At 33.0% G+C, this 26,341-nt stretch overlaps 1 protein-coding gene across 1 annotated transcript; it reads right to left on the reverse strand.

Moving 5' to 3' along the window:
- Positions 1–203: 203 nt before the first annotated feature.
- Positions 204–25,055, reverse strand: LOC108909233 (WASH complex subunit 5). The gene is made up of 13 exons (XM_018713495.1): positions 24,898–25,055; positions 24,649–24,751; positions 24,402–24,593; positions 24,130–24,341; positions 23,178–24,006; positions 16,093–16,681; positions 15,812–16,032; positions 13,044–13,270; positions 12,818–12,990; positions 12,488–12,761; positions 12,221–12,426; positions 12,011–12,164; positions 204–472 (listed from the first exon to the last, which is right to left on the reverse strand). The coding sequence occupies exons 1-13, from the start codon at positions 25,017–25,019 to the stop codon at positions 316–318; spliced, it is 3,459 nt and encodes a 1,152-aa protein (XP_018569011.1). The 5' UTR covers positions 25,020–25,055; the 3' UTR covers positions 204–315.
- Positions 25,056–26,341: the final 1,286 nt, after the last annotated feature.

The raw sequence follows: 26,341 nt of genomic DNA on the forward strand, positions 1-26,341 counted from the left end.
TTTGTTTTTCCATTTTACATTTTACATTTTTTTTACATATTTTTATGAAAAATGCCTCACGTTCAGCCTCAAGTTTCTGTAGTTCCAGTATATTTTTCAACATACATTACAGTTAAAGGCAAGTCATGTGACTGTATCTTTAACGGATATCAAGCCACAGTAAAACTGATGATAAGACATACATACTTCAACAAATGGTTTATTTTTACAGTAAGTAGAAAATACAGGTAAAAACATTTAAAATATAAATTGTAACAGTAATTAATAACAATGCAAATATAGATACGTACTTACTTGAATAAAATAAAAATTAATTCATCCTAACGAAGAGATCAATGATTTTTGGAGATACAAAATTTCTTCCGGTAAGCTTGACCTATAGAATATCCGCGTCTCCTCGCAATAATTGGTGTAACTGTCCATAAAATTTATTGCAAGAACAACTTCCGGTGGAAGGTCTGTAGCTTTTCCACTACAAATGAAACAATATATAAGATTATATACCTAACCAAGAAATATCAAGTATATTTCACGTGGAGTCTGGAAATAAGGATTTTTCCATAAGCGTGTGACAAATTCTCATGAAGTCATGCAAGCACGAAAAAATCTATTTCTGGACATGTAGAGAACGATATTTTTTATTATACTTCTTTGAAAACGAAAACAAAAATAAAATGTAACATAAAATGACATACGAAAGAAACTTGGCACTTGCAGTTCATCGGACTTAGTTGAATTTAGACCAATCAGCATACTACCAACTCTGTCTAAGGTTTTAGAAAAAAATATATTTGAGCAATTTCAATATGCGTTTTGGGACCATCATAGTACTGAAACAGCTCTTTTAGATGTTACTGACAACATATTTAAATCGAATGATAATAATAATTATAATACATGCTTAATTCTGTTCGATCTAAGTAAAGCATTTGATACCTTAGAACATGATTTACTTATCCAACAACTTAAATACTTTGGTGCTGGTAATGTACCAACCTTATTTTTCAAAAATTATTTATGTGGCAGGCATCAACAAGTAGTATGCTTTGGTCAATACTGATTTCAAAATTATTCGCCAGGGAAGCATTTTAGGTCCTCTTTTATTCTCTATTTATACTGCGGATTTGGATACCTATTTAGAGACTTGTCAGATACATCAATATGCGGATGACACGCAAATTCATTTTATCACAAAGAACTATGTAGTTGTATTAGTTTTTATTTAGTTACGTTAGTTTTTAGTTATATTTTGTTATACTATTGATTTCCAATTACTTATTCTTCTGGTAGTTACGGGAAATGCGAGTAAAATTGAAAGGAGTCACCAGATTGCCTAAATTTTTGTTATAAATAATCCTACTAATAATAGACTAGGCGGTATCTGTTTTGGTTTGGGTGAATCGTATATCCACGGAGATTTTTGTTTTTTTGGCTTTCAAATATCACTAGAAATGAAAATTTTTCTATGCGCATAAAAAAAAACGTGGGCTTAACTGTTGGCGGCACAATATGTTAAAAAAATTCGAAAAATGTCATATTTTTCTTCCTATTTAATTATGTATCTTTTCAAGAGTTGATTTTAGGCGAAAATGGAAGTGGAAAAAAATGTTTGTAATTAAATTTTTTACAAAACATGACTAGTTACAAATCGAATGAATCATGATTATTATGGTAAAAATCGAAAAAATCACAAAAATGGGGTTAAAAAACAATACTTTTTAGGGAATTTTTTTGGTGTATTTAAATTGGGTGTAGGACCTTTATACTTGGCTCAAGAAAACTTCATGTTATGTAGAATCATCACACCAAATTTCATCAAAATCGGTTCGATAGATTTTGCATAATAATTTTGCAATCCAGATTTTGAAAAAAAAATTGCAAATTTTCAAAATTTTGCACAGCAAAAACCAAGGCCCTTAGATACTTGAAAATTTAATCACATATAGAAGGGCTCTCAAGCTTTCAAACTTTTTTTGAAAAATTCGAATCCGTCAATTAGGAGAGCTCTGGCGCTTGTTTAAACATTGGTCGAATTTTTGTACTTATAAACAATTAGAACTTTGTGAATATTCAATCAAATCAAATTTTTTAAAGCAGGTTTTAAAAGTTCTTGGAAAGACGCTTCTTTTTAAAAAAAAACAGATCGATTGGTCAATTAGTTACGTAGTTATAGCCGATCAAAGTTAACCGTCATTTACACTAAATGTACTGGGACATCCGGGCTAATTTTTTGAAAAATACCTTTGGTATTCCGAGTACTTACCAGGTCTAAGATTACAATAGTTTTCTTCATTGGCAACCTACTTTAAAACGTGTTTAAAATTATTTATGCAAGCGAGAAATTCAAGAAAATCGTACGGGTGGTGTTGGTGGGGGAAGGAGGGAGCGCGGCCGCTTCGGCCTGCTCGAAATTGAATCGGCGAGTTCAAAACCGCGATGCGCTTAAAAATTTTTAATATCTCACCTTCTAGAGGTCCGATTTTAATGATTTTTTTTTAATTTTAGCGTATTTTCGAATGCCTATCGTTAATAATTATTGGTCTTTTAACAGTCCGATAATTATTTATCTTTAAACTTCCTTTACTTATCAACTTTATTTTTCTATTGTATCAAAGGTAAGTGCATCAACTTATATACTGTTTATCAAAAATCTGTTGCTTCGATTGTGGACTGTATTTGTTTTTAATGAGATTTATTTACTTGTACATACATAGATTATGACAATATTAATGATTACATTTAACGTGAGTCTCTTGAACTTTGACACATATATTCTGTCACTCAAAAATTTACGCCGTCTTGTTTTTGCTTCGCTTCACTTCCCCACTAGGGTCCATTTCGCACAAGAGCACTAACATACCGCCCGCCTTGCCAATACGGAGTATTGCAACACAAGCATTCTTCATTTAATGTTAATTAAGTCCTTTCTTAGTCCTTTTATTTTTTTTTCTTGGCGTCACTATACTCTGCTTAACAGTCTATTGGTAACACACAAATATTGGAAATAGCACGGGTTAGTTCGCCGGCTGCTACTTTAAGATCAACCACACGTATTACTCCATCCTTGCCTGGTTTTAGTTTGGAAATTCTTCCTAGTTTCCAGCACTGCGTGGGCGCATTTTCATTTTTTATTAATACTAAAGCGCCAACCTTTAGTTTCTCCTGTGCCTGCACTTTCCATTTCACCCTAGTCTGGAGCTGGTTCAGGTACTCTTTACTCCACCTGGTCCAAAAGTGTTGTGTCATAGCTTGGACGTGCTGCCACCTGGACAGTCTATTTTCAGGAACTTCCTTCAGGTTCATTTCAGGCAAACTTGTTAATGCCCTTCCAATCAGAAAGTGGCCGGGAGTTAAGGCTGTCAGGTCATCGGGATCTTGGCTAAGAGGACCGAGGGGCCGGGAATTGAGGATACCTTCTATTTGGCAAATTAAAGTTGTAAATTCCTCAAAATGGAGAGGACTATTTAACAATCTTTTTAAATGGTACTTTGTACTCTTTATCCCTGCTTCCCATATCCCACCAAAATTAGGAGATCTGGCAGGTATGAAATGCCATTTTATTCTCTCATTAGCTAGATAGTTTGATATTATTTCATTATTATGCTTTAAAAAGTTATATAATTTAAGTAATTCATTATTTGTTCCTATAAAATTGAGCCCATTGTCCGAGAAAATGTTATTAGGTTTGCCTCGCCGACTGACAAATCGCTTTAATGTTGCAAGAAATGAGTCCGTGGTCAAATCGGACACCAACTCTAGATGCACAGCTCGTGTTGCCATGCACACAAACAGACAGAGATATGCCTTCACTAGTTTAGCGCCTCTTGTCTTTCTATCTTTTATTTGGAACGGACCCCCATAATCTACACCCACGTTTGTGAACGGAGCAGATCTATTTACACGGACCTCAGGTAAGTCGCCCATTAAGTAATTGCTACATTCCCTCGGCTTGGCCTTGAAACATGTTATACAAGAATTTACAATTTTTTTACAGGAATCTCTGCCCGACAGAGGCCAGTACTTGGAGCGTATGGAGCACAATAAGGCCTGGACTCCGCAGTGTAGCAGACGTTCATGTTCAGCACGTAATATAAGTATTGTTAATGTATTATTTTTAGGTAAAATAATTGGAAATTTTTTATTATACTCTAGGTTACAATGTCTAATTCTACCACCTACTCTCATTAATTTGTCAGCAATAAATGGATTTAAGCTAAGTAGTTTACTTTTTTTATATAAACTTTTCCCGTTTTCTAATTCTCGAAATTCTTGGGAAAAACATTGCCTTTGTACATATTTTATTAAAATATGCAATGAATTTTCCAGTTCTACTGGTGATAAAACCCCAGCACTTCGTTGCTCTTTATTTTTTACCTTTATATTTGCTATGAATCGTAACACTAATGCAAAAACTCTTTGTAATTTTATTAAACTAGAATATTTGTGTAGTAGATAACTTATTAATTCGTTATTCTCTGGTATAGCAATCAAACTAACTGTTTTTTCATCAGGTATCTGTACACTACTGGTATTTATTTCATTTACCGTCCAATTACTATTGTCAATCTTAAACCAGGTGGGACCGAACCACCATAACTCAGAATTCTTTAATACCTCAGTGGACGTTCCACGTGATAGTAAATCCGCTGGATTTTCCCCCGAACTCACATGATACCACTGCTTTCCATTTGTTAGTGTCTGAATTTCACTTACTCTGTTTGCAACAAATGTTTTCCATCTGTGCGGTGACTCTTTTATCCAGGCCAATGTTATCATGGAATCCGTCCAATAATAACACTGGTCAACCTTTAAATTAATTGATTCGATCACTTTCTTTGCTAAATTGGCCAGCAAAAGTGCGCCACATAGTTCTAATCTTGGTAACGTTACCCTTTTTATTGGTGCTACTCTTGATTTGGCACATAATAAATTTGATTCTATTTTATTATTAGATACAAAAACACATCGAACATATATACATGCCCCATAAGCCACTTCAGATGCATCGCAGAACCCATGTAGTTCTATTCGTTTACTGTTGGAGATGACAGCTTGTCTAGGAATTTCTAAACTGATTAATTCTTTTAAGTCATTTTTAAAATGCCGCCACTTAATTTCTACACGCTCAGGCAACTTCTGATCCCAATCTAATTTTTCCCTCCACAACTCTTGCATGATCAACTTGGCGTTTATTATTATAGGACCCAATAAACCTAACGGATCAAATAATTGAGATGTGGTCGATAATACATATCTTTTCGTACATTTAACTTGATTGATTTCATTATTTATTTTATATTGCATTACGTCCTTATTTGCGTTCCAGTATACACCTAAAGTTTTATTACTTTCTTGTTCTCCAATTTGTAATACACTAACATCTAACTCTTTATTTATTTTAAATTTATTTAACAACTCCCCTTTATTACAAAGCCATTTTCTTAACTCAAACCCTCCGGTGGCTAGAATTGTCGTTATGTCTGATTGCAATTTTAATAATTGTTTTACTGAGTCTGTCCCTGTAAGCAAATCATCCATGTAGAAATCTCTTTTTATTACCTCACATGCCTCAGGATACTTATTTTGATATTCATATGCTAGTTGAAACAGACATCTTACTGCCAAAAATGGAGAAGAAGCGTTCCCATACGTAACCCTATTTAGTTCATAAATTTTTAACTCATCCTTGGGATTTTCCCGCCACAGTATTCTCTGATATTTATGATGTTCCTTATTAATCACAATTTGTCTATACATTTTGGACACATCACTTGTCATCACGTACCTATGTTGTCGAAACCTAACAAGTATTGAAAATACGTCCTGTTGTAACGTAGGTCCAACAAGCTGAACATCATTCAATGATAACCCCGTTGTGGTTTTACACGAGGAATCAAATACTACTCTACACTTGCTCGTTAGACTATCCTTTTTTATAACCGCGTGATGTGGCATAAAATATCCATCCCGGTAATTCAATTGTTCCTTTGGGACTTCTGCCATGTGATTTAACCCTTTATATTCCGCCATAAATTCACAATACTGCGACTTTAATTCTACATTTTTATTCAACCTTCTCTCTAATAATTCAAATCTACGTAATACTATTTCATAAGATTCTCCCAATTCGTTAATTGTTTCCTTGAAAGGAATTTTTACTACAAATCTCCCGTCGATTCTCTCTGTATTTCTTTCAAAATCTAATTCACAAAGTGTCTCTTCCGAACTTAAATATTTAGTTTTATTATTTACCTCCTCTAACTCCCAGAATTTCATTAATTTATCCTCTAGTGTATTCTTAATTTCCTTTGTAATTAAACATGTCACGGATTTTTTATTATTATTTTTCAATACTAACATATCTCCTCCAACAATCCAGCCAAATTGCGTATTTTGAACTGTGGGCAAATTTGTACCTAACTTTATTCTGCCATCACATATGACCTTCCAGAAAACCCCTGTACTAAGTAATAATTCTACTTCAGATGAAACATTAAACTCTGGGTCTGCTAATTTTATTTTATCTGGTATATTTAATTTATTTTTATTGAATGATTGTACTGGTAATTGCGTCGTAATGACTGGTAAAACGAAACATTTTAATTTTAACGAATAATTATTTATACAAGATTTTATTTCAACCTGGACTTGATCCTTTATTTCCGTAGAATATTGCCCCACGCCTAATAACGAATGTTCCGACTCTAAACCTTTTATATTTAATTTTTTACAAAGTGTCTCTGAGATTAAATTGCTTTGTGATCCAGGATCCAAAACTGCACGACAAATTATCCATTTATCTTTGTTATCTTTTATCATTATTTTGGCTGTGCATAATAGTCCTTGCGATATACCTGTATTATAAGAATTTTCATTATTACATTTATTTGCGTTAACAAGTGATACACTCGCCGCTGCGGCAGCGTTTTTTGTCTCCTGGCCGCTTCCACTGTGCACGTGTTCACTAGCCGTCCGCTCGACAATTTCACCAATGGTCGCATTTGTTTCTCGCATATTCACCAAATTATCAACATGTAATATAGTATTATGCGGTTTCCTACATTTCTGACATTTTGATAATTTACACTGCCACGATGCATGCGTTGGCCTAAAGCAATTTAGACACAATTTTAATTTCTTTATTTCCGCATTTCTTTCTATATTGTTTAATTTTAGAAATTCACTACATTTAAAAATAGAATGTTCTCCCTTGCAAAAGTAACACATTATTTTCCTATTATTATCATTGGCTTCATTTACTACTGCTAACGAATTACTGTATGATTTTTTGTTTAATATTTTATTTTTTACTTCGACTTTATTTTGAAATGAGTTTGCTTTACTAACAACATGACTTACTTTTATTTTCTTTAAGAATTGACATCTTTGCTTTAAAAACTCTTCCATATCAGATATTTCTGGCAATTCGCCCTTAAACTTATATCCCTCCCATGCTCGTCTTGTTACCGAATCTAATTTATTTGCTAGAATATAAATTATCATTCTATCCCACGTTTTCGTCTGTTCCCCTAACATATTTAATGCCCGCAAATGAGTCATCGCGTCATCTATTAAGTTTTGTAACTCTTCATGGGATTCTTTTTGCAATATTGGTAACTGAAATATAGCATGAATATGATCATAAATGGACATACTTTTATTTTCGTATCTTTCTTCTAGACATTTCCACACTTCCGCGTAATTTTTCGACGAGATTTCCTTAGACCTTAACCTTTTTTGTACCGATTCTGCTAATGAGGTTTTTAAATAGTAAAATTTCTGAACATCTGATAAACCTTTATCTTCATTTACCATTTCACTGAACAATTCCTTAAATTCTAACCAATTTTCTGGCTTTCCGTCAAATGTTGGTAATTTTACTGGAGGTAATTTTACTTTGGGTGATTCATTACTCGATGCTAACGACTGACCCGAGTGTACCGATACATTCTCGTTATTATTTACATTATTTGTTTGAATTAGTGCCCTTATTTGACCAACTAACCCGAAATACTCGCTTTCAAACTGTTCCCTTTCTACTTCATAGTCATTTCCTTTTTCTAACCACTCAATTTGCATTTGTAACTCATCAAATTCTCCTAACAATGGCTCAACTTTATCTAACCTTACTGTCAGATTATTCAATATTTCTTGTGACATACTATCTACACCTAATTCTTTGACAAACTTAGTAAATCTCCTCAATTTAGATTTTACTCCTTCAATTTTCAATTTCAACTCTTCTACTGAAATTTCCATTTTCTTTTTATTTTATTTTCTTTTACTTGATTATTATTAATATTCTACTTATTATTTTTTACTTTTATTAATTATTTACTTTAATTCTTTACCCAAATAGAAAGCATTAGTGCAAGTATTTTATTAGAATTAATTTATTCGGAATAGGACCGTTTTTGGAAAATGAAACGTCCCTACCTGACTGCCTTTCTCTGACGACTCACGCTTACTGCTACTGCTATGTGCTAACTGATCCAACCATCGGGTGAGAAGACCAAAAACTGTTGCTTCGATTGTGGACTGTATTTGTTTTTAATGAGATTTATTTACTTGTACATACATAGATTATGACAATATTAATGATTACATTTAACGTGAGTCTCTTGAACTTTGACACATATATTCTGTCACTCAAAAATTTACGCCGTCTTGTTTTTGCTTCGCTTCACTTCCCCACTAGGGTCCATTTCGCACAAGAGCACTAACAGATCAAAAACAAATTTATTTCGATATTCTGAAATTGTTTAAACAACAATTATTTTCAAAATATGTCGAAAATTAGTAATGAGTTAATTTCTCAATTGCTTACATTTTAAACAATAAATAATATTTGAATTATACTTTAATCACAAAAAAAATTATTAAGAAAAGAAAAAACGAGGAATAGGAGGCGGGGTGTGTGTGTGTGTGTGTGTGTGTGTGTTGACAGGAGGAGAAAAGTCAAGGGATTGACGGAAAGAAAATCAGGAGTCTTGAAGAATCAGCTTCTGCGTTACATTAAATAACTACTCCAAGAGATTACTGACATTCCAGATCATCCACGAAAGCATAAGAAGTAGTCACAACAGAGTATTCCCCTTGTGACCAGCGCCCGTATCCTAGATAACTGCCTGCGGAAGTAAACTTAAGGATCTAAGGTCAGATATCTGCTACCGTATCAGCGAATTTCCACATTCTTGTTTGGAGACACTGAGCGCCACCACAAAGTTCTTAGATTTAGATATCGTTTGTAAGCCGTCAGGCTATTAATGTCAATTGTCATTGGTATTCAAGTATAAATATTGTATTAATCTACTACCTATCAGTTCTTCCTGTATCTCCACCGACTTTCTTAATTATTGTAAACCTAAACCCATAAGGTCTAGGGAAGTACAAGTTCCAACTAATAATGTTTTTAGTTTGAATTTTATTATTAACGGTTATGTTTATTATACAATTCGTATTATTGCAGAGATTTAGTCCTTTTGGAGTTTCATTTTGTGAAACTGCAGTTATTGAAGCAGACTCTTCGCAAATGTTTTGATTCTCTCGAACGAATGATACAGTTGTTGTATTTTGCGAGTGAGAAGGGTTAAATAGTTTTCGTGATACCTCAATTTTTCTTAGTATGAATTCTTTTATATCATTCTGTTACATTGGAAGAACACCATCCTCCGTGCCTTTTCAGATCAAGTAAATCAGCGCTGCTTTCCACCAACATGGCTGCCGAAGAACGCCTTAGCTCATGCCCGGTATATTTTCTGGGATCTTCTAGTTTTAGGTATTCTGCAACAATTTTCGGAACACCGTTCATGGTATGGCATCCAACGTGTTGAGCGTAACACCTGCCATTTCAATATGCAACAAATAATTTTTTGCTGTTCATATTTTTAGGTCGTGAAGCTACATATTTACGATAAAAAGTGCAGGGCTCAAATGTACATCCTTCATTGGTTATAGTGAAACTTCTTGATGTATGAGTTTTTCCATCTCGTAAAAACAAGACAAGAAAAAGCTCAACTACCACATCGTCTAAATTTAAACGTATTAAATCATTGCAACGATACGCACCAAATATCCCAAACACTAAAATTGCTTTTGGTAGTAGATATTGTTCATCTGGAGCTTTACATAAAAATTTAGTTACTTGTTCTGCTGTTAAAACTTTTGGGCTTTTTCAGTATATATCCTACAGCTTGATCCTTCAAGCAAACAATAGTTTTTGGATACTTGTTGATGTTAGCATTTTTTTTATGGCCAAACAACTCTTTAGCATTGAGAATCGACTTCATAACATGGAAGATTTCATAGACTTGGCTTTTTCGGCAAAGTAAACTACAAGAATATCGTCACTTACAGTTTTGATTTTGTTCAGATTTAGGCATTCAGTAAAAAGTGTTCATATCTTGACCTGGATTTTACTGGTTATAAATTCGCGTTCGCTTGTGCCCCTTTCTCTAGGATATTATCGGGAATTTCGGGATTTTATTTTGAGCACATTTTATCGGCATAAACGACCCCCGCCGGAATCCTTATGTAAACTGGTTTTCAGTCAAATGGTTTGAAACTAGGTGGTTTTTGTAACTTTTGAGTGTTAGATTAAAAGTGCTAATGGTCATAAAGCTCTAAAAATTCATGGTTCAAAGTTGCAGCTTGTTGAAGGTACAATGTTTTAGATTTCACTACCTGCATAGTATAGTAAAAAAATACTACACATTTGCTCAATGCCCAATAACCCAATAACCCAATAAACTATCGCCGATATATCGAGATCTCTGACTGAAAGGGTTAAAAACGATATTGAGATGATCTTTCAGATCACGATCAGTACAATCGATTTTTCACAATCATCGTACAATAATAATCATAGCAATTGCCATCTGCATTTGCGTGACCCGATGTGCACCACGCGGAGGTTGCTAGATTGGACTTAGCACATCATGGGATTCATCGGAGTACTTGATATATTTCGAAGCCGCTCGTAGCCTAAAACCCAAAAATGCAGGCAATACGAGCGCATGTGCCTAAAGTCCAGTTACCAGATAAACATGTGCAATAACATCTTATTCCATTCATTTGTATGCTCATCAACAAACTCTTTATCATTTTTCCTCACAATTTTATTGTCATCTAGTTGTTACTGGCTTAAAGTTCGGCAAGTCGCCGCAGCATGCCTAAAATATTATGTTGCTTTTAGTGGCTCGAAGCGAACATTGCGTTTTTGAAATAAAATGTTAGTTTATGCATAAAAGTATTAAGCTATCATTTAATATATTTGAAAAGAATTAATAGATAGATTAACATTTTTTTACATTATTTCACCAAATCGTACTTTTGAATCAATCAATTGAGCAAAAATGTAGTATTTTTTTTACTATACTATGCAAGTAATACATTGTAGCTTCAGCGAGCTGCAACTTTGAACCATGAATTTTTAGGGCTTGACGTCCATTGACACTTTTAATCTACCACTCAAAAGCTACAAAAACCACCTGGTTTCAAATCATTTGAACGAAAACCGATTTACATAAAGATTCCGGCAGGGTCCTTTACTTGACAGAAAATAAACAACGCTAACAATACAGTGTTTGGCATGTATGATACGTTTCCATGGATACTCTCAAATTATTTCAAAGGTAATTTGTTTTAAATTAATCTATGTCAGATAAGGTGGACACAAGGTCAAGAAATATTACAGAAATGTATCTAAATATTCAAACATTTATGAATTAAAATACAAAATAGGTACATGTTAAATATCAGATAACATATAGACTTTCTTAAATTTTGTTCATATTTCTATCTCAAAGCCGTATATTCGGTATTTTTATTCAGCGCACGGAAGAACCGGAGATCGGGAAAACATTTCCGTGCACTAACCCGAAAAAACCCATACATTATTATTAATACAGATGAAAATAAGGTGTTTTCAAAGAAGTATAATAAAAAATTATTTACGTAATATGTATAAAGATGACACTACTTTTTATATTAAAAATTTAATTAGTCTTACCTATTATTAGACTTTGTAAGTTGCAGAATATAATTAGAAACATACTTTATAAAATCTCTATTTAAATTCTTATGCAACTGCTTTAATATAGTGTGAACAGCCATTGAAAACGCAGTACCATCAAACTGTTCTTGGGTCCTTCTTTGCAGGTTTGCTACAGAAAAAGAAGCAATAATAAATGGTGTCTAAATAAATTAATAAACAAATTACCAGTGTTTTGGGGTAAGAAGATTTTTTGTAAATGCGCTATGGCAAATATGAACAAAGTTACGGCATAATTAGGATTGTTTCTCAAAGTAACGTACACTTGGTTGTAAGGTTCGTTCAGCCCGGTGTAATCAAAGTATTTTGAAAGAGAAGACATTAGTGCTTCGCTTGGGTTATATTTTTCATTTCTTATATCCATTAGCAAAGCCCTACAAGAAAAAAAAAAAAAGATAAGTGTCAGTTATATTGATATTATTCTGCGTCACCTACTTGTTTAATGACCTTAATGATGACTCTAAATTTTTTGCGTTAAATCTACAAGATGTATTTAAATGGAACGTAATCAAATTCCTAATTAACTGTAACTGACCAACCAGCAGTGCGTTTTCTAAAAATTCTGGCCATATTTTTGTACTTCTGTTTATAAAGGCTTGGTACGTCCTGTGTGGGTTCTCTACATCTTCTATTTGTTTAAATTCGTTTTGTATGGATGACATTACGTTAGTCCAAGTATTCGGTTTCACATTTTTATTTTCCAAATAACCTTTAATACAGATATTTTAGTATAAAACGTTTGTGAAAAATCTACTTCCTATTCACCTGACAACTTTTGCAGGGCTGTGATTATCATAAATGAAAACAGCCTATCCAAACCCACTAAACCAGCTACTTCTATAGATGACGTTATAGAAGCTATCGTTTCTTTATTCAAAAGCAACTTGTGGGTCTTCATGTCATACCAACTTGACGTCTGATCTAGATACACTGAAGTTCTACAATTACGTTCAAGCTTATACAAAAATTCACACCAAATTGAAAATAGTACCTTGGATCTGTCAATCTTATTACTTCCCTAGCCAGTCTACCAATGAAATTTACGCTGTTATCTGTTGGCGGATATAACGGTATAGGGACATATTTGCTTTGATAAACGCTTTGCCACGCATAAATTTTATTGCGAAGAAAGCCGTTACATTCTTGTTCCACGTTATAGTTTATTATACGCGTTACTTCTTCTTGCCATATTTTTAACCCATTTATATTAATATAATCCTATATAATAAAAAAAATCGCGTTTCAACTACCAGGGCTGTATGATAAGTATCTGACCTAGGCAAGAGATGGTGCTGCTAATAGGTATTTAAAGTGATATTTTTCATAAACATAACCTTTCACAACAATTTTAGTTTGTGAATGCCAGCCATTTAAATTGGAACATTTTTTGTAATTATACAATAGAAAAAAATTGAATATCAAGTGGTGATAAATACTTGTTTTTGAAAAAAAAAAAAACAAATGGTGAGATATAAACAGAGCTTGTTGTTGAGATTACCACTTTAGAAATGATTGAAAAAATCCACTATATTATGATAAATGATCGGAGAGTGAAAGTATACGTGAAACTGCTGAGACTGTTAGTCCCAGTACATCGCTCTTGCATTTTAGTGATACATGCGAGTGCCTTCTTTATAACGACCGACAAACTTTTCCTCTTCAAAAAGTTTCGCCGTCGCCGCATTTTTGAACTAGCAATTCCAGGAACTGTTGTTCTGACGCTATGCTACAATGCGATACATGCAATGTTCTTTTTTATCCGAATGGTCAGTTTTTATGACAAAACAATTAAAAAAATATTTGTCCGACAAAAATCATGCATATTTGTGACGTCATCGTTGTTCGAGATATGACGTCATCGACAATTTTTTTAAATAGCAATCCCCAATTTTGGCCATGCCATTTGAAAGAGCGTGTCATTCTACATACACATCATGAAAAATTATGGTGTTACATAACAAAAATTTCAAGAAAATAATGTTAATTTTAAAATTTAATCTTCACAATACTGAAAATGATAATGATTATGTAAAAATTGACTAAATTAAATGTTTAAATTGTGCTGCCTGACAGTAGCCAAGACGATTAATAAATTCTTTTTGGACATTATCAATAACTTCAGGAGGTATACGATGTATCTCATGACGAATTCTTGCTTTTAAATCTAAATTAACCGGTCTAGTAACGTATACTTTGCTTTTTAAGTATCCCCACAAGAAATAATCTGGGGGTGTCAAATCAGGCGATCTGGCTGGCCACTCAATCGGCCCCCTTCTCCCTATCCAACAATTTAGAAGATTTAAAAGCAAGAATTCGTCACGAGATACATTGTATACCTATAATAAATAAATTTTTGAACGTTAGGAAGATACTGTTAGTATTTTAATCTTTGATTAATAAAAATATTGTACTATGGGTAAGTATGGTAATTTACATTATTCTAATCTATGAATCAACCAAAAATAATAGCAATAATAGTAATTGTACATTTTGTTATTTTTTTTATATTCATTTATATCATAATATTAAATAACTAACATTTTTTGAAATATTAATTTATTAAAAAAAATGTATTTTAATTTTATGCTATAGCTATTTAATGATAAACAATTAATATAAAAAGTGCGGCGTATCCAGTAGAAAAATGAGAAATGCAAAGAAAAAATTCAATTTAATATTAACCAATACCTAAGTACAAAATCTCATTTTGTCTGTTCATTTTTCAGTCACTCTTTATTATAATAAAAAAAAGTACAAAAATATTAAATTAAATTTGCATTCAATATTTTATAACAAATTATAACAATTGTTATAAATGAAACAGCCTTTTTTTTAATAATTATTTTATCTATACTTTTATTTTTTATCAATAGCCTATTTATTTAAGAAATGCATTTATTTAAGATCAAGTAATCATATTTTATTATATAAAGAGCATTGCGCTTTACATTTAAAAAATAGACCTAAATTAGCTGAACTTTTTAACATTTTTATCATTTTTGTAATAAACATTTTATTTCAAAATGAAAAAAAATTAGACTTGCATATATGAGGAAACATAATCTCGTCATTTTGACATTTTTGAGGTGTCGGACTACTCTTACGCTGCATGATTTTTGTCGGACAAGTTGACCCCAGTTTGTTTCACGAATTAATTAAGCAATTTACGCCAAATGGAACTTGCATGCATAAGGATACATAATGACGCCATTTTGATATTTTGGGGATGCTGGACAAATGGGAACGGGGCATGATTTTGACCATTCCGATAAAAAAGAAAATCGCATGTATCGCATCATAGCATAGAAAAGTTTATTAGATTCATTATAAAGAAGGCACTTCACCAAGTTTGGCAGCATGCCAGAGAGCAAAGAACATACCAAAGAGTGGGCTTTCCTGAGGAGAATCTGCGCCAAAGAAGGCTAAGGCGACTTTATTGGCGAACAAAGTCATGGTACACGGCATAATTCATGTCAATTACCTTGAAAAGGGCAAAACGATTGCTGTGAAGGGTTGGAGCAATCATAATTTTTAGAGGGAAAAGATAGAACTAAGTGGACTAAGTGTATCGAACTGAAAGGTGATTATCTCGAAATATAAAACAAGTTTTACACATAAAAATGTTTTTTCTTGTCAAGGTACTTATCATACAACCCTCGTATTTAGTAGTTAGGGAATCTGTTTAGGACTGAAAACTGAATTTGGAGATAATATTAGAAACATTATTTCATCTTTTAATTTAAAACATGAATTACAAACCTGAATGTACTCGAAAGAACGTTTGTAGCCATCCATTATATGTCCCAATGATTTCAGTCTATGTTCTAAGTCTTCTGCTTTTGGCTTAGGACCAAAAGTAAGTTCTTTATGCAGCGCTTTCGATATATGTTGAACTAGTTCTTTACGAATGCCATCCTCAAGAAGTTTCTTTGGATCCAAACAGATTACTCCCACTAACGTACTTTTCATCATTCTCATACCTTGGCAAAAAAAATCGAGTGAATCATGAAATAAAACCACATTTATTTTAATTTTCATACCTTGACTGAAAACAGAAATGGAATGCGTCAGTTCAGCAAATTCAAATCTCTCGTTCAGCTGAGCATAATCCTTCAATTTATCTTTTTCCACCCTCGTAGGAAGTTCTTTTAACACGCACGTTTGCATTTCTATAATTCTTGCTAATTTATCGAACATCATATTTGGAATGATTTGCAGAACTTTTCTAACATATATTTCTAATTCGCTGCTGTAATACTGCGAAACCGACACTAGGTCTTCGCTATGCGCCTGATTTATCCTCAGCAGTGGTATTTCTAAAGCAGATGCCAACTTGAGAAACACCGCTCTTAGTTTTATGACCAGAGTAGGCTCCCTTTTTATACCATACTGCATAATATTTGTGTAAGAATCTATCAAGTCCCAAGCATAGCTAATGTCGCCGACAATTTGTAACGTAATTAAAGTATCTTCTTTAATGTTCATGTTTCTTATCATTTGGTGTAAATATTTTCTCGTTTCTGAGAGAAACTGTACAATTTGCATGTTGGAGTTAAGCTGATGGAACTCCTGGACTTCCTCTAGTGCTTGTATCAACTGCACAATTTTTCTCGATGATCCAGAATCGTCCTAAAATTAAATTTCTTGATAATAACAGTATACAGTGTGGCCCATCGAAAACGTACCGTAGGGCATAACTGCCAGGAAAAGGTATGGTCGAAAAAATACTGAAATACGTTGATTTTGTTTCTGAGGAAGACAACTTTTCACATGAAACTCATAACCCAAATTTCACCCTCTATGCGGGGGTGTCATCTCTCAAAATTTTTCAAATGGGAATGGCGCTCTATTTATGAAATTCGGTCAATTCGTTTAGAAGTTACGAAGTCTTGAAGTTTCATTAATTCATTTCACGAAAAATGTAAAAATTAAGTCATTTTATTTAAAGTGAAGGAATTTTTGTTGTTTTTTGTCCTTTCTACAATTACACATTCCTGCAGATTATTTCGGCTTGTTTGTAGTTTTTTGTGAGTAAAAAATTATTGCATGTTGGCTTGCAAATAATTTCAGATGAATAAAACCTGTTAAGATGGGCCCAGTAGTCGCCAGGTCGCCAAACATTTTAATTACAATAACCATGGTGTACACTATTCTAGAGAGAGTGGAAATGATTGAACTTTATTTTAAAAATGGCGATTGTGGAAAGAGAGCTGCAGAACTATTCAATCAACGGGATGCTGACAAACATGTTTCGGGTAAAATTGTACACGAATTGGTTGCGAAATTTTGGGGAACTGGTTCTGTTGAAAATAAGAAAAGGCAGATTGAAAATCCGATGTGAAATGAAGTGGTGGAGATAACAGTGATGGGCCAAGTAGCAATGGACAATACGTTAAGTACAAGAAAATTGGTTGTTGCAACGGGCGTCATTCGTGCATTCGGGCGCTCTTGACGTAACACTTAAAAATGGGTCACTTGCAGACATGTGTACCCACAATGCCAATTTTTCATTTAATGTGTGTTTTTCAGATGAGAGTACTTTTTTCTTACATGTCACAATTGTTAACTGTCACAATTGTTGTTACTGGGCCAATTCCAATCCCAGGGTATTTCACAAGGTACACACCCAGAACCCCCACAAATTAAAGGTATGAGCTGGTATTTGATTTCCTTGTTGTTCCTTTCTCTCTTCCTCGAAACTTGACAAGTCACATGTACCTAGATTTGCTTGAAAATGCTATTGGACCAGCTTTAACTAATATTATAGAGCACAACGCTGGATACACTGAACAGGAAATAGTATTCCAACAAGATGGAGCACCTCCACATTACTCGTGGATTGTGCGTGATTATTTGACTGAAACGTTTCCAGATCGATGGATAGAATGAAGAGGTGCAATTGAGTGGCCTCCGCGGTTACACGATTTAAGTCCTTTGGATTTCTTTTTGTGGGGATACGTAAAAACTAAAGTTTATCGCACTTCACCAGATACTCTAGAAGACTTGCGGGGACGAATGGTGAACGTATGTCGCCAAGTGACAATGCAAGTACTGTAGAATGTACGACAACAATTTGAAGATAATTTGTATCACTGTATGGAGGTATGTGGACATTTTCAATACTTACTCCGTTGAACGGTAAGTTTTTAAAGTAAATGAATTAAATTTTTGCATTTTTCGTGAAATGTGTTAATGAAACTCCAAGACTTCATAACTTCTAAACAAATTGACCGAATTTCAAAAACAAGAGTCCCAGTGTATAGAGAATTAAAAACCCTTTTCAATGAGGTATCATTTGACCCCCATTCCCATTCGAAAAATTTTGTGGGGTGACACCCCTGTATAGAAAGGTGTTTGGGCTATGAGTTCCATGTCAAAAGTTGTCCCCCTCACAAATAAAATCAACGTGTTTCAGCATTTTTTTGACAAGATCTTTTCCTAGCAGTTATGCCCTACAGTACGTTTTCGATGGGACACACTGTATGTAATAAAAACAAGAACAAAACATTAACAAAGATTTTTAGTGGCACACACTGTATTTTTTGTATATATAATTTTAAAGAGGATAGCCACTGTAATGGGTCAATAAAAAATTTGTTTTGCTTTAATTGAAAGTTTATACCTTTGAAAATAGGTGTATAAAATTTTAAGTCAAAATTTTGAAAATTGACTGAGTTACAGTCATTTAAGTGAGGCCGGTATAGATGCCATAAATTATCAGTGTGCTAGGGACAGACGAAGAATCGTGTGAAGGACACCACTGGAGATGTAGAAGAAGAACCATCATATCGACGCTTTAGGACGAAAACATGCTATATCAGATTTCGGTTGGAAAACATGCTATCTCAAATTTCGGTTGGAAAACATGCTATCTCAAATTAAGCTTCGAAAACATGCTATCTCAGTTTGACTAGAAATTTAAGTTGGCACATTGAATGATTGAAACCGTGCATTTATGATAAACTTATATATATTTCGAATAATAAGGAATATTTGTGTTCAGGTGCACAGTTTATATTTTTTTTTTATTCAACATTTTTCAATTAATTTTGTTAAGTTATGGTTATAAACGACAAAATTGTTAATTAAAAATTAGAATAATATGTATGTAGTATGCTGCAACACATACATTACTCGGCGTTTTTTGAAATAACAAATTATAAAAAAATAGTGTATACCTTAATATATAAAAATTACTAAAAATTATTTGATTTTTTTCATACAAGTTTGCTTTGATATAAAAATTAATAGCACACTCTTACCTGATTTATAGTCACTACTCTTACTTAATAGAGTTAACGTAATAACCAGAATATAAATATAATGTACAAAAGTTGAATGATATGTATATATCGATGTGACGGGCGCATATGATATGCACGTGCATATTTCCGCGGTTCCCCATGCGCACATGTTTACCATCAGATCATAAAGTACCGGTAATAAAAGTGTCGCATACCTGCATTTCATTTCCAAAGTCTATGCAAGGACGCGGCTACCGTGTTTTTATTGAGGTGCAGTAAAAACGATTCGGAACCGGAGTTTGGGGCCTAGCCTGGTCCACTATATAATTCTTTTTATTGCAGTCTCCTTAGTCTGCTTTAGGCATACAAAATTATTTTCAAAATAAATTGTGCATCCCAGATTTTATGAAAAAGAAAAATAAGTGTATCAAGAGTAGCGACTATAAATCAGATAAGAGTACGCTATTAATTTTGACATCAAAGCAAACTTGTATGAAAATAATCGAATAATTTTTAGATTTAACAAAAATTTTTATGCAGGGTGTTTCTAAAATAGGGTTCCAAACTTCTGCTGCGTTTATAATTCATTAAAATAAGCCAAAAAGTTCCTATTAACATGTGCCCTAAAACGCACCCTTAGGAAGTTATATGCCCTTAAAAGGTCTCAAACTAAACTGGTTATTTTCTGTTATTGATAAAACGGTGGAAAATAAATAGAAAAAAATGTATGGGTCTTACATAACTTTTTACGTTAAATAACATGGGCTACTCCATTTTTCGACATGCAAATCATATGTGTCCCATTTAGATTGGAGAAGGGGGTTTTCCGCCCGTAATTTTTTTTATTTCAATTTTTTTACAATTTTCTCTACAGATTTATAAAATCTTAACAATTTTACGTAAAAAATATTATCTTTGTCCAAATCGATATTTCCAATGGTTTTCCAGTAAATCGAGTTTGAAAATTCAGTAACATTATTTAAATTGCAGTTATGAAGGATTTAATAAATAATTTAGGACATAAACTAAGACTATTTAAATTTAAAGTTACACTTACTAATTAAAGAACTAATTACTACTGCAGACAATAGTTAAATGTGAAATAGAAAATAATGGGATTAAAATTAGTAATAATAAGTTAAATTACAAGAACTGCTCGAAGTGACCACCTTGCATTTCAATGCATAATCTAGCTCGACGCTTCAATGATTTGCGAACTCTTTGGAAAATTCTAGGTGTTTGCCTTAGGTCCATGCACGCAGTTTCAATTTCCTCCCGAAGTTGCTGAATGGTCCCAATTGGAATTTTATAAATCTTTGCCTTAAGTTGACCCCACAAAAAATAGTCCAGGGGGTTAAGGTCAGCGGAACGTGGACGCCAGGGAACAGGACCTCCTCGGCCTATCCATTTTTCTCCATACAACTCATTTAAGTGTTGTCTTACATTATGTAGGTAATGAGGTGGCACCCCGTCCTGCATAAACTATATACTTTGGCGTTCAATTAAAGAGACATCTTCCAAAAGTCCTGGCAAGTCGTTAGTAAACAAAATAAGAGATGCAAAATTCGGAATCCGCCTCGATTTTCGCAAAAACCATTGGCAGAACTGCCGACGTGGTTCGTAGTCATTCGGATTTAAAGCTTGAACATGCTGGATATGAGAAGGATGAAGTAGTTCGCAAAGAATTCGCCAAACTACAGAAAAACTTATGTTATGAATACGTGCGACACCTCTTACAATAACCCTTGGATTGTCCTGCACAGCTCTCAATACATTTTCTTCCATCACCGGTGTTCTTAAAAATCTGTCTCTGCCACGATCATTTACTCTTGGTTGGAATGGACCATTTTCTCTTAAATGTTGATGGATCCTCTGAAATACCTGTCGAGAAGGAAGTCTTCTATTCGGGTATGCGGCCGCATACAGACGCCTCGCTTCTGATGCATTTCCAACCACACATCCGTACATAAAGTGCATATCTGCCATTTCCGTGTTTGAATATGACTCCATTTTATGAGTTGCAATAATGTTGTATATTTAAATTTTCCACTCACCACTTTTACTAATTAAACACTGCAAAGCTCAATTGACAGTTTATCAATAACTTAAATTGTTAAGCGTTGTGGCAACGTCAGTCTTTTATTTGCCATGGTAAACAGATTTTTGTAATTTTTGGCCTAAACTTAAAGAGCAGAGTAATTCTCAAACTCAATTTATTCGAAAACCATTGGAAATATCGATTTGGACAAAGATAATATTTTTACATAAAATTGTTAAGATTTTACAAATCTGTAGAGAAAATTGTAAAAAAATTGAAACAAAAAAAATTACGGGCCGAAATCCTCCTTCACTAACCTAATTGGGACGCATATAATTTGATTGTCGAAAAACAGAGTAGCCCATGTTATTTAACGTAAAAAGTTATGTACATTTTTTTCTATTTATTTGCGACCGTTTTGTCAATAACAGAAAAAAACAGTTTTATTTGAGCCCTTTTAAGGACAAATAACTTCCTAAGGGTGAGTTTTAGGGCACATGTTAATAGGAACTTTTTTGGCTTATTTTAATGAGTTATAAACGCAGCAGAAGTTTGGAACCCTATTTTAGAAACACCCTGTATATTAAGGTATACACTATTTTTTTTATAATTTATTTCAAAAAACATCGAGTAATGTATGTGTTGCAGCATACTGCATATTATTCTATTTTTTTAATTAACAATTTTGTCGTTTATAACAGTAACTTAACAAAATTAATTGAAAAATGTTAAATAAAGAAATAAAATAAACAGTATACCTGAACATAAATATTCCTTACTTTTTGAATAATATATTATATAAGTTTATTATAAATACATGGTTTCAATCATTCAATGTGCTAACTTAAATTTCTAGTCAAACTGAGATAGTATGTTTTTACTTAAAGATCTGAGCTAGCATGTTGTCCAAGCTTAATTTGAGATAGCATGTTTTCCAACCGAAATTTGAGATAGCATGTTTTCCAACCGAAATCTGAGATAGCATGTTTTCGTACTAAAGCGTCGATATGGCCCAGGACTCAATAGTTTGATGTAAGTATAAATATGTTAGTAAATACATGACTTTATAGTAAGAAAAATGGTCTGAAAACTTAAAACGTGTTTTTCTCGAAAAGACTTTTTTTAAACTGGTCGCATTGATAACTCGATTAATTATCAACCAATCTTCAATTTTTTTTTTGCTTTATTCGTCTGCAATGGCTAAGATTAAGCGTAGCCGATTTTGAAAATTTGATTATAACTACTTTTTAAGACTGCTTAAATGCAAAAAAGGGGCAAAAAAGTGAAAAAAATTTTGAATCGGTCGCCATTTTGTAAAAAATCAAAATTAAAAAAATAGTTACGTAAAACGATAAGTACATTCATATAAATTCTAATGCAATTTGATTTCTTTTTTCAAATAAACTGTTTTTGGAAAATCGATGCGACCATGGAGGGGGATTTTTTTTAAGGCTTTACGGCAAGGCTCATAACTTTGAAAGAACTTAATATTTTTTAATAAAAACTTACATGAACCAAGTTAAATAAATAAAAAAAACCGATCCCCATATTCCTTAATTTTTCCAGTCAAAAAAATTCACGAAAATCGCTCACTTTTTTGACCGTCACAGTGGCTATCCCCTTTAATTTTTGTTCAGTTTAATCATTCATTACATTTTAAATTTTAACAATGCTAAAAACAAAGAAATCAAGAAAATAGAAAATGTATATGCATTATAAAGAAAAAAGAAATGTGCCTTTAATTATAAGAGTTTTACAGAAAATTCCTAACACTGCATCATAAACCTCTAACAAAACAATCTTAAAAAATTATTTATAAAAGCCAATTTATTCCGTTCCGTACCTGAATTAAAGTCTCTACTTGCTTGGAGATTTCCAAAAACCATAGCCGCAAATTTTCATTTTTTGGGATTCTCGTTAATGGCTTAGTTCCACTAAACACTTCCGATAATTCAATCAGACTATTATAGCTTTCATTTTTCAGTTCTTCCCACTGTTTTTCCTTTTCAGATAATAATTTCCTAAATATATCTTTGGTAGTCAATTCCAACTGGGCAGTATTTAGAAGCAATTTAAACAATGAAACTGGATCGCATTTTGATTCAGCTAACACCACTTCACGTAACTGCTTTAACCGTTTGTTTCTATCAATTTGTCCAGGTTTCAAAACAGTGTGCAGCATCAACCAGCGCACCGTTACATTACATTCTCTCAATGTGTTCATAATATTGTTGATATCTCTCAATAATGTTTCATCCGTAACATTTCCTTCCTTCAATAATAGGCTAGTTTCTTTTAATAAGACTGAAACACTGGCGCCGTAATTACTAGCGTATTCCTTGATATTAACAGATTCAAGAGTATTATTGAGGGCTAACTTTGCAGCCTTAAATGGCTCCCAGACTTCTGCTAGGTTCACGGTATAACCCATATATAATGATATTACCCAATTGTCAGGAAAATATTTATCTACAACCTCCCTCATTATGGCAGTCTGGGAGTGTAATATATTCGTGGAGAAATATAAACAAATGTATAACATCGATGCCTGATTCGCTAGAGCAACACTTCTATGTTTTGGAAGAGGATATACTGATATTTGACCATAGACATCATCTGATCTTAGTCGTCCAATTACATATTCTATGTAAGTTAAATTTATTGGAATTCTCCTAGAATATTAAAAATATTTAAAAAAAAAACATGAATATTTGGAAAATAAAACTTTCTTGCTTCAACATATTGTAATCTCTCAAAGCAATTCAATGATCTAACGGATAAATAGGGATACATACTTGAAGTAATCTTCTGGATAATTATTAGGTTTCTTCGAAGTATTGCAACCTGTATCACGAAGCAATTTACAAACTTCATCAATACAACTTTGCGTATCACGTCTTTGGGGAGTGTAGCGGTAGTAGGAAACTAATATACGTTCTCGAATAATTCCATCAAAATATGTGTCGACCATTAACAACATTAGACCATAAAGATATAGAGCTTCGCACTAATTCAAGAAGAAACAATGTATCGGTTTAAGTTTATCAAAATTTACTTAATGTCATACCAATAACTGTTTTCCTTCCATATCGATGAATATGGTTTCTAGTGTTTGATGAATATAAATTCCTTCATTAACTTCCTCTATGAAATGATTCAAGTCCATTACATAGGTATGTATACTTTCAAATACTAAATAAAATCTTTTAATAATATCGATATGATTATCTTTAAACTCTTCATCTAAGTCACTTAGTGCCTAAAAAGATCATTTTATTTGAAACGTACAATTTGTTTTCCCTTTATTGACTTACTTCATTATTTTCAATTTTTTGATCCTGGGCTTCTGCAACTTTAAAATAACTAAAATCCATTATAATATCACCATACTTCTGTGCATCTTGTTTGGTGTCGAGTCTGTTTAAAAAGTTTATAATTAAAATAAGTATTATAATTTAACACAAAATAGCTACATCTCAACAGCTACATTTTTTCCATGACGAATAAGTTAATTTATTGAGTTGACATGAACATAAAAATTAATTTTAGCAAAGGATACATACTTATATATTTTAGGAATGTATTCCTTGAGCCTCAAAAGTTCTGCAACTATAGCATTTCCTCTTGAAACAAGCTGTAGAACAGTTTGTCCACATATATTATTTTCTGCAAGGAAATCAGGCATATTGCATTCTTTTTTATTTACAAACACAAATCACAATTTAGGGTTATGTTGGAAAGAATTATTTTGACATATAACATAAGGGGTTTTCGAAACTCTGAGATTAGATAGATCACTAACAGCTGTTTTCCAATTTGAAGGAAGAATCGGAGTTGCTTTCAAGTGTACTGGTTGGAGCACTCCAGAGCGCTCCAAAGATGTACAGGAGGTTGATTCAACGAAGAATCGGAGTACTCTAGTTTTCTTTTTCCCAAACCTCTGAAACAAAAATCGATGTTGTGGTGTTTCACGTTCGATCTTGCTCAGTTTTGAACTATTATATATTTTGTGGTTTTATGTATACAACAGAAAATAATCTATCTATTTTTTATTCGTATTCATATATATTTTCTTATAAAAAAATTAATTTATTTTTTTATCAACAAACATACAGTAAACAAGTAAAACAAAGTAATTTAAGCTAATTCGCAGAGAGTCAATAAGAGATGAGGGCAAATATGTGTTTCATTGCAAAAAAAAGTAACCTAAAAAGAGATGGGTGCTTAATGTTTCAACCCGAAAGCAGTTTAGATTACTGGTAACTATAAAACGTTTGAATATTCTATGGCTAACAGTTTCTAATCGAAATTGACAAACCGTCAAGATGAAGCATAAATTTTTGGTAGATTAGTTTATGACCTAGCTATGAAGATGAAGGATATCTTCCCCATAAAGAAGATGAACGTTGAACTTTTCTCCCCCTTCATCTTTCAAAATAATTATCTCTTGATCATTCATATCTACGATTCCACGTTAGCTTACAGTTCTGTACAAACATTGAATGATTATTATTAGCGATTTCCATTGGGGTAAACTGGGGCTGCACTCGGGTAGCACTGACACACTCCACTGGTTGTATGAGAAATATGCTCTGGTGCAATCTCAATGGAATGACAATTTTTGCGTGGGTTTCTAACATAATAGGTTATGTTTATGTTTTGATTTTTATTCAGTCAAAGTAACAGTTGACCAGTTGAAGTTTTTCAAAGAAGGTAGTTACAATGAACCTAGAATTAATTTGAAATTTAAAATAAACGACGAGGAAGTTACATTGTGTATTCCTGATGTAGACGAAACGGATCACTTATTTAAATTTGTAGATGACATTTGCAATGAATCCTTCCACTTTTCGCAGTTGTTTGCGTATAACTGGTATAACATACATTTCACCATCATCACTACTACTACTTGATAAAAACCATAATAATGGAGCAACAACTTTGTCCATATTTATCGCCATTTTCTCTTGCACTGGCACCGGCACCAGTTTCAAGACCTCGTGTGAA

This window comes from Anoplophora glabripennis, unplaced genomic scaffold (genome assembly GCF_000390285.2).
Source record: "Anoplophora glabripennis isolate ALB-LARVAE unplaced genomic scaffold, Agla_2.0 scaffold453, whole genome shotgun sequence".
Taxonomy (NCBI): Eukaryota; Metazoa; Arthropoda; class Insecta; order Coleoptera; family Cerambycidae; genus Anoplophora; species Anoplophora glabripennis.